We start from the raw sequence: 12457 nt of genomic DNA, 5'->3' as shown, positions 1-12457 counted from the left end.
AATGATCTCAGTGGCAGGAATACAGGAGATATAAAAATGACTTCATCAGATGCTTCCGTATTCTCCAGATTGGACGGCAGGTGTTCCATACGTAAAAAATATATATATACACACTATGAAGAAAGAGAAAGAGAGAGAACCACATCTACCTTCTGGCTCCAGGAGCCTGGGGATGTGAAGGGCGTCGTGAGCGATGCTGAAAGCCTTCTCCAGATTTTCCCGCATGGATTCTTCTAGCGCCAGCTTCATGTCGACCAGGCTGGGGTCGATGGCCTTGATCACGGCCAGGAAAGCCAGCCCGCTTCTCCAGCTGCCTGCAAAGTCCTGCACCGCCACGCCATACCTGAGGAAAAGCAGCGGCCTCAGAGCAGGTCAGTAAGCAGACTCAGGGATGCCTCGCTGGCCTCTGAGCAGGGCTGGGAGCTGCTGACCTGGGGAGGCCAAGACGCCCCCCCGGGCCCTGAGGGTCGGGATAGCCGCACTGAACCTTCCGTATACTGCCATTTCCAGGCAAACAGGAGAGGAAGGCGTACATCACACGAGGAGACGTAACAGAACCTCGTGTTTCCCAGTTCCCAGATGTATACATATTTATACACACATATATATAAAGGAGTCATTTTATACACTGTTCCTTTTATCAGTGGTGTTCAAAATGCAGCAAAACGTAGATGTGTTGTATAAAAAAATGGAGCCGGAAAGCCCCAAGTTCACTCGCCGGCTGCCCCTCTGTGCCTCCAGTGCTGTGGCCTTGAGTCACATACCTCCTAAGCCTCAAACTCATTTATAAAACAAGGCAGCTGTCACGGGCAAGTATTAGGTTGAATCCCCCAAAACGGCCATGTCACGTGGACGATCTAATGCACAATGCAGATGGCACATGAAAGCCGCCCACTAAGGGATAGCGAATGTCATGATTAATGTAAATAAAATCATAACATTAAAAGTGACAAAGATAGATAATCCTGCCAGGCACTAATTTCCTTTGGACTCCATCCCTCGAGACCACATCCGCCCCCGTCAATCTCTCAACTGTGATCCCTGAACTCGCTTTTTAAAAAAATCCTGTTATTTAGAAATCATTTGAGATTCATAAGAAGTTGCCAACTGCAGTACAAAGGGCCCCTGTAGACCCTTCACCCAGCTTCTTTCAACAGCAGCATCCTACGTCACCGGCGTGTATTATCAGAACCGGGACACCGACGACGTGGGTACAGGGCTATTAAAACCACAGATCGAATTAGGATTTCATTGGCTTCAGTGTCACGGGGATGGTGTAAGTGCCATGACATTTTGTCACAAGCACCCATTCCTCTGACCCGTGCCACAATGGCGATACAGACTGTCCTGCTCCCCGCAAAGGCCCGTCCTCTCTGTTATGGCCACTCTGACTCCTGGCAATGAGCTCACTTGTGGTTGATTTATTTTAAAATACCATTTACTGGTTGCTTACATTAATCAACTCTATCACGCTTAACCCCTTAATCAAAACCCCAAAGATCCAACTTCTCTCTCATCTTTTATTTTTTCCTGCCATCTTTTATTTCCATACACTGGGGAGGCAGGATCCGTTGCTGAGCACCTACTAAGTGCTGGTACTCTGCAAGGTGCTTGCACAGAGTTTATTTCATTTAACCCTAACTCTCCCACCAGGTCTCCCCAGCCTGGAAGGGGTTAAACAGAAGGCCGGGAACTTGGTTCCACTTCACCTGTCTCAGTTTTGGAAGGGCCAGACCTGACTCTGATAGGTTGAAGCCTTTATTGTTACTCGTTTTTAAGTAGGTACAGACTCTGAAAGATACCCAGAAGCTTAATGATAAATGTGTCCATGTTATTAGGATCCAAGGGCCATCCCCACCTTGGGATTTAATGTGTTGAAGGCCCCTGGGATGTCTATTCAAATTCTGTCCTCAGCTTTCTGCAAACCAAACACTGGGTGAGTACGGTTTCGTGTGCAGAAGCAGAAACTGACAGAACTCCCTTTTCTGAGCGTCTATGTGAAGCGCCGAGCGCGTAACTGAGTAAACGGTGACGCCCTTTTCCTTAGCCCTCCGCCCCCTGCCTGGCAGCGGCACGGGGTGCCGGGGAACAGGGCGTGCGGCTTACTTCCTTGTTTTCCTCTGCACCCATGTCAACAGTGTCCTGATGGCCTTCCTCTGGTCTTTCACGGATGTCACCGCACTCTTCTCCGCGGTGGGCGTAGGTGGGAAGGAGGGGTCTGAGTCTGTGCCCCCCGAGCCGGGTGAGAGGCTGGAAGATGGAGAATTTCTGCTGAGGTTGCCGGTGAGTTCTTTAATCTGGAAGGAAAACGGCGTTTCAGACCCCGGAGGCAGACCCAGCACGGTCCCTCGTGGGCCCCAGCTGGAGGTACCAGCTTGTGCAGAACTGGGTCTCCAGATCGGGAGAAACCCCTTCCTGAGGGTCGTGTGTCAGGGGTCAGGGCAGTACTCATGACGGCCTGGCTGTTTCTTGTGGCTTGTGGTGCGTGCAATGATGCTTTGCAGGGAAAATCATCTCTTCCTGGAGTCTCTTTAGCTCTGGCCAGAGGCTGCAGATGAGGTCTTCCTGACCAGGCTCCACCTACCCCTACCCCGTCCTTACATGGCCGGCGCTCCCAGAGTGCATCATGCTGTTTCAAGCCCCACCGCCTATGCTCACCCAGGTCCTGCTGCCTGGATGTCTCTCCCTTCCAACACTGAACTCCTGGCTACTCAAAATGTGCTCTTACCGTGGGGTGCCTGTGAGAAATGCAGAACCCCAGGCCCCAGCCCAGACCATTTCAATACCACCCCCATACCAGGTGATTGGTATGCACAATAAAGTCTGAGAGGCACTTGTCTAGCGAACTCCTCCTCATCCTTTAAAACCCTGCTCTGGTGTCACTTTATCCAGGAAGTTTTCCCTCCCCTCTTCCCCCTCTGAGATGGGTGCCCCAGCTTGGAGCTTTTACAACACTCTGCTCATATGCCGATTGTGGCCTGCACCACAGAATTCTATAATATGGGACTGACTTGTCTGAGATACCAGAAAGTCATGAGAGCAAGACTTTGTATGCTCAGAGCCTGGCACATGGGAGAAACGCACTAGACATTTACCAAGTAAATGAAAGACGATCCAGAGTGGAGTTACAGACTTTTTACACATTTCAGGATGTTTCCAGTCTATCAGGGAGTTGAAGAACAAACATCAGTAGCTGAAGCCTGTATATGACACTGGACAATTGACAAAGGGCTTTCCCACGTAGCATCTCTTGATGGTCACCACATGGTTGGACCACTGCTACCATTTCACAGATGTGGAAACTGAGGCTCAGAGGGAGCCTTTGGTTTTTTTAAGTTCAGGGCTATTGTCTCCAAGCCTTGTTTGAGCTCATTCTTCTCTGAAATGTAAGCATGAGCCTCTGCGCAGATCATTTTTACGCTTGGGAGACCCATTAAGCAACGAGCCATGATCTTCTATTTCAAAAGAGAGGGATTTTAGAAGATAAAACATCAGCTCACTCCCTCCTACTCAGGGAAAAGAACTTGAGCACAATTTGAAATATCCCCTTCATACGCCAGCCACAGACCCTGTCCTTGCTCTATAAAATCTGCATTTCCAGATAGAGGCTGAGGGTGCTAAGGATGGAAAAACAAGGTCTTTCCTGTCACACACACCTCTTCCTAGAGCTATCTTTGTACAGGCTCTTTAACCGTCTCTGATGAACGCAAATCATTTTAGGAAGTTAACTCTACCAAGTTCAATTTTTGGTTGGAAGTATTCCCCAGCTCTTGTGACACTTTAGAACAAAATTACTTGTCGAAGTAAATATTTAACTCTTCAGGTACCAAGAGGAGAACAGAGCTCACATCACTTTTAGAATCACAGGAATTCAAAATCTTTAGCAACCAGGTTCTTCTAGTTCTTTCCCAGGAAACAGAAAAGTCGAAATCTGTTAGAAACGAAATCTCACTGTCTCCCTCCATCCAGCTCCACTCTTGTGTTGCTAGAGATCATTACCGTGTGTTATAGGAAAAAAATGATTTTACCTGGAAGAAGAGGATTATGTTCCAAATCAGCCCCAGAACCAAAGAGGGGTTGCCATCTGCTATTTCTGCCGCGTCGATGCTGACCAGTTTTACCTGGAGAGAAGCAATTTATAAGCTTAACAAGAGTGTCCAAATAGGATGCAACATGTTATTTTCTGATGCTGTCTTCGTGGCTCTGTTTCTCTTTCTCACCCTTGCTGTTCGGTGCTGCCCCAGGCCACCTCTCAGGGACCCCAACATACAAAAGTGTCTGTAAGTGTGTCTAATAAACACGTGCACAGTACTTCGCATGCAGAGACACTATTCTAAGCTCCTTGCAAGTATTCATCCTCATAACAACCCCACATCACAGATTCTTCTATTATCTCTATATTTCCGGGAAAGAAATTCCAGAGCAGTCAATGTAACGTGCCCAGGACACACAACTAGTAAGAAAGTCATCCTTTTCCAAGAACACATGGTAAATGCCCAAGGTCGGTCTGTGTACTACACTAACACCACCAAACCTCCAGATTTAACACGTCTTTGGACCAACTGACACCAGCGATCAAGGAACACGACAGCTAAGACAGTTATCCATTAGTAATTGGAAATAGTGTATGGGGATAAGGCTGCCACCCAGCGTTTCTGCATCTTTCTGCAACGTTCCGCAGCAAAACACCCTACTGACTGCTTCAAACGGGCATATCTGAGAAACCCTTAAGAGATTACGCTATTTATGCAACTACGTTCTGACCGCAGGATGATTGCCCTTGGTGAACGCCTGAGGCACTGGTTTTCAAAGTGTGGCCCCCGGACCAGCAGCATCAGCCTTGTCACCTGGCAACTCCCTAGAAATGCAAATTCTCCCCCAGACCAACTGAATCAGAAACCCTGGGAGGGGCCCCGATCTGCATTTTAACCGGAGCTCCAGGTGATTCTGCTACACGCTTGCGTTTGAGGATCACCCCCCTAAATCGTCATTTTACTCCGCAAACAAAACCTGAGTATGTAGATCAGGGGTCTGCAAAGAGCCAGAGAGTAAACATTGAAGACTGCAGGCCACATCCATCTGTGTCACATTTTCCGCCTCTTCATTCTTTACCACCCTTTGCAAATGTAAACTCCGTTCTTCAGGGGGAGGAGAGGGGAAATCAAGTAAATCAATGTAAACTTATTCTTTTCTTTTTTTTGGCTGCGTTGGGTCTTCTTTGCTGCCCGCAGGTTTTCTCTGGTTGCCGCAAGCGGGGCTACCCTTCGTTGCCGTACACGGGCTTCTCCTTGCGGTGGCTTCTCTTGTTGCGGAGCACGGGCTTTAGGCACACGGGTTTCAGTAGTTGCGAAGCATGGGCTCAGTAGCTGTGGCTCGCGGGCTCTAGAGCGCAGGCTCAGTAGTTGTGGCGCACGGGCTTCATTGCTCCGCGGCATGTGGGATCTTCCCGGACCAGGGCTCGAACCCGCGTCCCCTGGATCGGCAGGCGGATTCTTTTTTTTTTTTTTTTGTGGTATGCGGGCCTCTCACTGCTGTGGTCTCTCCCGTTGCGGAGCACAGGCTCCGGACGCGCAGGCTCAGCGGCCATGGCTCACGGACCCAGCCGCTCCAACGGCGTGTGGGATCTTCCCGGACCGGGGCACGAACCCGCGTCCCCTGCATCGGCAGGCGGACTCTCAAACACTGCGCCACCAGGGAAGTCTCAAGGTAAACTTTCAAATCCAAATTTGATTCATAAAATTCTGCTCAGGAGACTCGGGAAAGAAAACACAAAGAGAGCATCTCACACACATACTTCTTTCTCTCTTTCCTTTGGGGCTTTTCTGACCACACCCATCAGTGGGGCCTGGGCTCTCCTAACCACAGGTGAGAATCCCGAGTCCCTGGCTCAGATGTGTTTTGCAGGTTGGTGCCCAGAGAATAATCCAGAGAGCACAAGCTCATCACTGGCGGGTTAGAGGCTGAAGGAAGTTGTCAATATTGTGAACGACAAAGCCAGTCAAATTCAGGCCCAACAGTCCGTCCATACTCATCACGGCCACACGTCCCATGGGACGAATCACCCGCGGTCTGTGGCGGATCATGTGCCCTGGACCTCTGCTCCGGCAGCTCCCTCCGTTTTCGTGGCTCACTGACCACATCCCAGCGCGGGGGGCGGGGGGGGGGTCACATCAAAGCACTTAGTCAAGGTGACAATCCTGGCCTTCGGGATCCCCAGAGGAAGCCCAGCGTGGCCTCTGAGCTGAGGTTCATGGCAAGTGTCCCAAAGTGAGAAATCACAGAGCTGCCTTGTAGGGATGTGGGGAATAGGAACGGTGCACCCTCTTGGGACAGGGAGGGAAGGGGAGGCAGGGAGCAGCTGCCACCTTTGGAGAATAAAGCGCTCTCCTGGCCACAGGGACTGGGGAGCCTGGTTGAGGGAAGACAGGGATTGTGGGTAATTCCCGAAGACCTCGCCTCGGGTGCCCAGCCACTGCGTGGCTCTCCCTGGCGAACGGACAATGTAGCAGCCAGACATCAGTCAGAAGCTTCAGGGGCGATGTCCTCCTCCTCCTCTTCCCGCTATAACTTGGCTGTTTTCGCCACACTGACAATTAAGGGACCAGCTGGCTTCTGGGAATACTCCCTTCTCCCCCTCTGGCTGGCACATCCACCGTGGGGCCGTGATAACGGCCATCACGGTAATGCCCTCCCCGGGGAGTGCTGACTTCTGCCCAGTGGGTTTCATGGGTTAGTCATACTATACCCATTGCAGAGGTGAGGAAGCTGAGGCTCAGAGAGGCTGAATGACCTGTCGGAGGTCCCAGAGCTGGTCCTGCAGGGCAGCGGGTCTCTGACCCAGAAGTGGACACTATGCTCTGAGCCTCAGAGTTTCGGGGGAGAGAGGGAGGGACAGAGGCGGTCCACACTAACGGCACCTGAATCCTGGGGCACATGGGACCTGGCTGCTGCCCCTCCAGCGCCCGCTTGGCATTGATCACCCAGTTCTGGGCACTGTTTTGGCTCGGGAGAGCCACTGCGGCCCGTCCTCCCTCGAGCTGGGACAGTGGGAAAGGAAGGGGCCGACAGGGGCCCAGGAGCGCTCTGTGGATTCTGGCAATGGGAAAGAGACTGCAACCAAAATGCCTGTTCCTACCTCACTCACCGGTGCTCCCTTCCCCACGGGGCCGTTCACCTGTCTCACCTGCCGGCCACGGGAGCCAATGGGGCAAAGAGCTGACATGATGCAACCACATTTGGCACGTTTCCAGATTTTTAAATAAAAAATAAAGGAGAAGGGAGATTTACTGTTCTTTCTTTCGTACCATAAGGCAGCTACTGCAGCTGGGGAAACATTTAGGGACGGATCACAGAAGGCCAGGCCTGCCACCCCTGAGCATGGGCCAGTCCTACCTGCAACGCCCCCCGGCAGGCTCCCAGGCTGTTGGTTTTTTCGCTTCTGCAGGAACACTGCTCCTTCCCTGGGCCCCTGCGGTGCTGAGCGGCCTGCTGGCCGCGTGAGGCCTCTTCTGCGAGGCTCTAAGCTCCTGGAAGTGGAGATGTGCTCCTAATGCAGCTTTTTGTCCCCAAGGCTGAGCACAGCCGTGGGTCCACAGAAGACACTTTGTAAATGCAGGGGGAGAGTTCGGCCTACAGTACAGACCCATCAACACGTGGCAGCTGGCAGAGCAGGAAATTACTTAGGGGTTCACAAGCTGGAAGGAGGAACAGTGGGTCCCAAGGCCCCACGTCATCATAGAAACAACTTGGCTCTTCGGAATTCAGGGGTGGACACTGCCCAGAAGGGCCACGCCTAATGCTCCCTTCCAGGAGCAGACAGTGGCACCATGGAGCTGGGGAGAGGTAGCAAGTGCCACAGCTAACGAACGCAGCCCTCGCCCTGTGCCCTGCATCTGCACTTGGCTAAACCCCACCTGGACGGGCACATTCCATCCTCAACAACTCTCTGAAGTAGGTTTGGCTCTCATCACCTCTATGTAACAGACGTGGAAACGGAGGCTCAAGGCGTCTACGTCATTTTCCAGGCCGTGGCAGCGGTGGCCTGAACGTGTCGTTAGCACCGAGGCGCGTGGCGAAACTGACTCTGCAGAGGGGCCAGCGTTTTCACGAAACGGGACGTGCTTTTTTAAAAGCAGCTTTATTGAGAGATACAATTCACATCCCATCCAATTCACCCATTTAAAATATACAATTCCATGGTTTGTTGGCATGACCATAATTTTAGAGCACTTTCATCACCTCAGAAAGAAATCCTACACCCTTTAACTGTCACTTGTCTAATCCCCCAGCCTCTCTCAACCCTGAGCAACCACCCGTCTCTTTTCTGACTCGAGAGATTTCCCTGCTGGACGTCTCATAGGAATCGATTCACAGCAGAAGGGGTCCCTTTTGTCTGGCATCTTTCATAATGTTTTCAAGGTTCATCCACACTGTAGCTTGTATCAGCACTCCATTCTTTTTCATGGCAGAGTAATATTCCATTGCATGGACAGACCATATTTTGTTCACCCCTTTGTCCATGGATGGGCATCTGGGTTGCTCCCGCCTTTCGGCTATTATGAATGATGCTGCTATGACCAGAGCTGTGCTTTTTGGCCATCACCACCTGAACTCCCTCCTAGGTCTGGGGCTTTCCCCACAGTTTGGGAGGCAGAGTACACCTCCCTCTTCAAAAGCCAAAGGTGCTTTTCTCTGCCCTTGGCAGCCAGGACATGGGCGGGGATCCAGGCTTATCAGCCCAGGCCTTAGAATCTGAATGAGTGACACTGAGAGTTCCTTCCAGGGGCTGTGCTGGGGGCAGGGGGACAGTGCAGCAAAAGGCCCTCAGCTTGCCCGACACATCGGCATGTACAGTAGAACATCATCACAAAGTGCCATTCGTTTGGGGTTCCTGATGGTAAGCAACAGGATCTGATCTGGGCTGACTTAAGCAGAAAAGGAATGTGTTGAAAGGATGCCAAGGGGTCACAGAATGACTTGGAAGACTGAGGAATCAGGGCTGGGATGAACCCCAGGGCTGCTAGGTGCCGGCACCACTGCACGGCCCCTCCCCCTCCCAGTGCAGCGACCCACGTGGTCATTAACTGGTGAAACTTAATGAAAGGGGAACTTTGGAAACTTCATCCCTCTAGGGCCATTCCTTCCCAGTTTTGAAGGACACGAAGCAGAGTTCAAAACACAAAAAAGGCTAATTTAAGTCAAGAAAGTTATAGCAAAGGGGACAGAATTATGTAATTTTCCCCCGGCTCATTTGGCCCCCTTTTCCTCCTTGCTTTTCCCATATTCTGAGTTCTAAGAAAAAAAAGTTTTACACCCTGACATGCTCTTATCCCCCAAAATGAAAAAGAAAATGTCAACTAAATTCTGAACATCTGAGAGCCTGGTGGGGACGGAGGGGCGGGCGGGGAGTCAGGGACTGCATCTCCGGCTGATGGATTAGCTTCGTGAGTTCTGTTACATTTCAACTTAGTTTCACTCGAGCAGCTCAGCAGGGTGCCCTCTGCCCGCATCTCTCGTGACCAGCATTAAACTTCAATTTATGTCCTTTTTGTCACAGGGAAGTCTGTGTTAACAAGATGTGTTTCAAATACTTACATTGCTATCTTCCAAAAACGTAAGCGCTTTTGCTATGTTGTTCAACCGAAAAATACGATGGGATGAGGATTTGTATTCGTGCAGCTGTAACACAAACCAGAACAAAACAAGCAGTTAAGCCAAGACAGGCACTCAGTCCCCAGCGGTTGTGCTTGTCTTTTCCTTTACCTTTTTCACATTAGTCTCAAGAGAAGGTTGGGGCTCATAGCAGAGCCCACACGGACCACATCCAAAGCCGGGCACGGGGCCTCAGGACACACAACAGTGCCCTCAGGCTCCCCCGACGGTCACCTTATTTATGATTCCTGGGACCAAACTCACTCGAGTTGGTGAAGGAGGGGAACCCAGGGGTTAAACAAGGGGCAGACTTGTCACATTTTTCTCTCTGACCGAGCTCCTGGCTTTTGATACTCCTTCCCTCCTCCAGAGACTGTCGGTGACATGTTCTTCTCACGGCACTGATGCTTTTTGTCAGGGCAGAAAGCATCAGCCGGGAGTGTCACCCACAGCTGCTAAATCATCCGGTAAGCCCTCCCTGGCGGCCGCAGATGTTTCTGTTTTCTGGCCAAGAGTTTTGTGGACATTTTTCCCAGGTCAGAAAGAGAGACAGACAGACAGACAGAGACAGACACACAGACGGAGACAGAAACAGAGAGAGACAGAGAACAGAGAGACAGAGACAGACACAGAGAAACAGAGAGAGAGACAGAGAGAGACAGAGAGAGAAAGGTGTTTGCAGAAGCAAAAACTCTGACAATGCTAGTCGAACCCACTAGGAAGACGAGCAGAGGAAACTCATCCTGAAACTGAAGTCCATCCCCGCTCCTTCAGGTGCGTGCTTTACACTAACAAGGCAGGCCAGTGGGTATCACTTCCACATGGTGGGAACTGCCAGGCAAGCTAATAGGTGAGGTCTTGGATGTTCTTGGCTGGGTTCCAGGATCAAAGATTCCCAACAGAGACCCCGCAAGGACATGGTAGCTCCTGACCAGTGCCCTGGCAACAAAGTGGGAGCCTGGGCTGCTGGGAACACAGAACGAGGGGCTACAATGCGCTTTTTCAGGAAGCCTATTCGAGACTATGCAGCCAGCCCATCGTGAGATGTGCAAAGAAACCAAATACAGTAAGTCCCCTGCATACGAACCTTCAAGCTGTGAACTTTCGGAGATGCGAATGTGCGTTTGCACGTCCACTCACGTAAGTTAGTTCACGTGTCTGGCGTACATTGCCACGTGTATGCATCCTCTACAAGTGGTTGTGCTTTTGTGTACTTTACCGTACAGTACTGTATAGAGTACAGTAGTACAGTATCTTTGTTTCAAGCCCAGGATGTCTGAAAGCGAGCCTAAAAGCAGTGGTATATAGCCGACTGTGTTAGATGGGTACCTAGGCTAACTTTGTCGGACTTATGAATAAACTGGACTTACACACACTCTCTCGGAATGGAACTCATTCATATGTAGGGGACTTACTGTACTCCTTTTACTGCAGTGGCTTTGCCCTTCATTAGAATTCACAGTATCACTTTGCACAGCCCCCCTGCGGTGGGGTGGGGAGGCTATTGGGGAAGCAAAGGCAAGGAAGGGGTGTGACAAGACTCCAGCCACATTAGACCTGAGAACAGAAGTAGGGGCTCTTGACTTTAAAGCTACAGTTAAGAACAAATCCAGATGGGCTTCCCTGGTGGTGCAGTGGTTAAGAATCTGCCTGCCGATGCAGGGGACGTGGTTCAGGTCCTGGTCCGGGAAGATGCCACATGCTGCGGAGCAACTGAGCCTGCGCTCCGCAACAAGAGAAGCCACCACAGCGAAAAGCCCGCGCACCACGCAGCAACGAACACCCAATGCAGCCAAAGATAAAATAAATAAATTTATTTTAAAAAAAGAACAAATCCAGAGAGGTCCACACGGGCTGAGCTATACCCCATCACGGCACTTTTGTATCAGCCATGCTGGGTCACTTGAGCCAAATCAAACACTGGACTCTAGAGCCGGTTTCTCAAAGTTGACACCACTGGTACTCTGACCGGATCACTGTGCCTCCTCAAGGAGCCTCTGGCAGCGCCTGGGGACATTTTTGGTTGTCACACCTGGGGGTACCACTGGCATCCAGTGGATAGAGACCCAAGGATGCTTGCTGTTACACATCCTGCAATGCCCAGGTCAGTGCCCCCATGACAAAGAACTACCCCAGCCGAAATGCCAACAGTGTGGAAGCTGTTAAACCCTGCTCTGTGAACTGGGGAGAGAGGACCGACCTATATACAGCAGATACAGGCAACACGGGGAGCTCTGGTGAAGATCCAAAGTGGAAGGAACCCCAAGATCAGCTGGTTCAATTCAATTTTGGTCATACTCACAAGAAGGTTCTAGAATTCTGTGTATCTAGTTTTAGCCTCGGGGTGGATTATAGATTTTGGCTGATAAGATGCCTTTCTTCTCCATCTTCCTGACTCTTAGCTCTCATTCTAGGTAATTTCATGGCTGGCCAGCTAAACTGTCATGATTCAGTCATGATCCTTAGCTATGGACTCACAGAAAACATGGGGCGGGCCTCCCTGGTGGCGCAGTGGTTGCGAGTCCGCCTGCCGATGCAGGGGACACGAGTTCGTGCCCCGGTCTGGGAAGATCCCACATGCCGCGGAGCGGCTGGGCCCGTGAGCCATGGCCGCTGAGCCTGCGCGTCCGGAGCCTGTGCTCCACAACGGGAGAAGCCACAACAGTGAGAGGCCCGCGTACCACACACACACACACACACACACACACACACACACACACAAAATGATTTGCTTAAAAAAAATTTAAAAAAACATGGGGCATTTATTTCTTTACTTGCTAAAGTGTATTTGCTTAGTTACACATGA

General features: G+C 51.0%; 1 protein-coding gene across 2 annotated transcripts in view; it reads right to left on the bottom strand.

Annotated features, from left to right (window-relative positions):
* CLMN (calmin) overlaps positions 1–12457 on the bottom strand; it is a 117119-nt gene that overhangs the window by 24846 nt on the left and 79816 nt on the right. For both annotated transcript variants that reach the window (XM_059059312.2, XM_067027825.1), the window contains 4 exons: positions 9595–9678; positions 4029–4121; positions 2107–2297; positions 150–343 (listed from right to left, as the gene is read on the bottom strand). In XM_059059312.2, the coding sequence (XP_058915295.1) occupies positions 150–343; positions 2107–2297; positions 4029–4121; positions 9595–9678 (562 nt within the window). The remainder of the gene's footprint in view (positions 1–149; positions 344–2106; positions 2298–4028; positions 4122–9594; positions 9679–12457) is intronic.

This window comes from Kogia breviceps, chromosome 3 (assembly GCF_026419965.1).
Source record: "Kogia breviceps isolate mKogBre1 chromosome 3, mKogBre1 haplotype 1, whole genome shotgun sequence".
Taxonomy (NCBI): domain Eukaryota; kingdom Metazoa; phylum Chordata; class Mammalia; order Artiodactyla; family Physeteridae; genus Kogia; species Kogia breviceps.
This window is presented reverse-complemented; position numbering and strand designations above follow the sequence as displayed.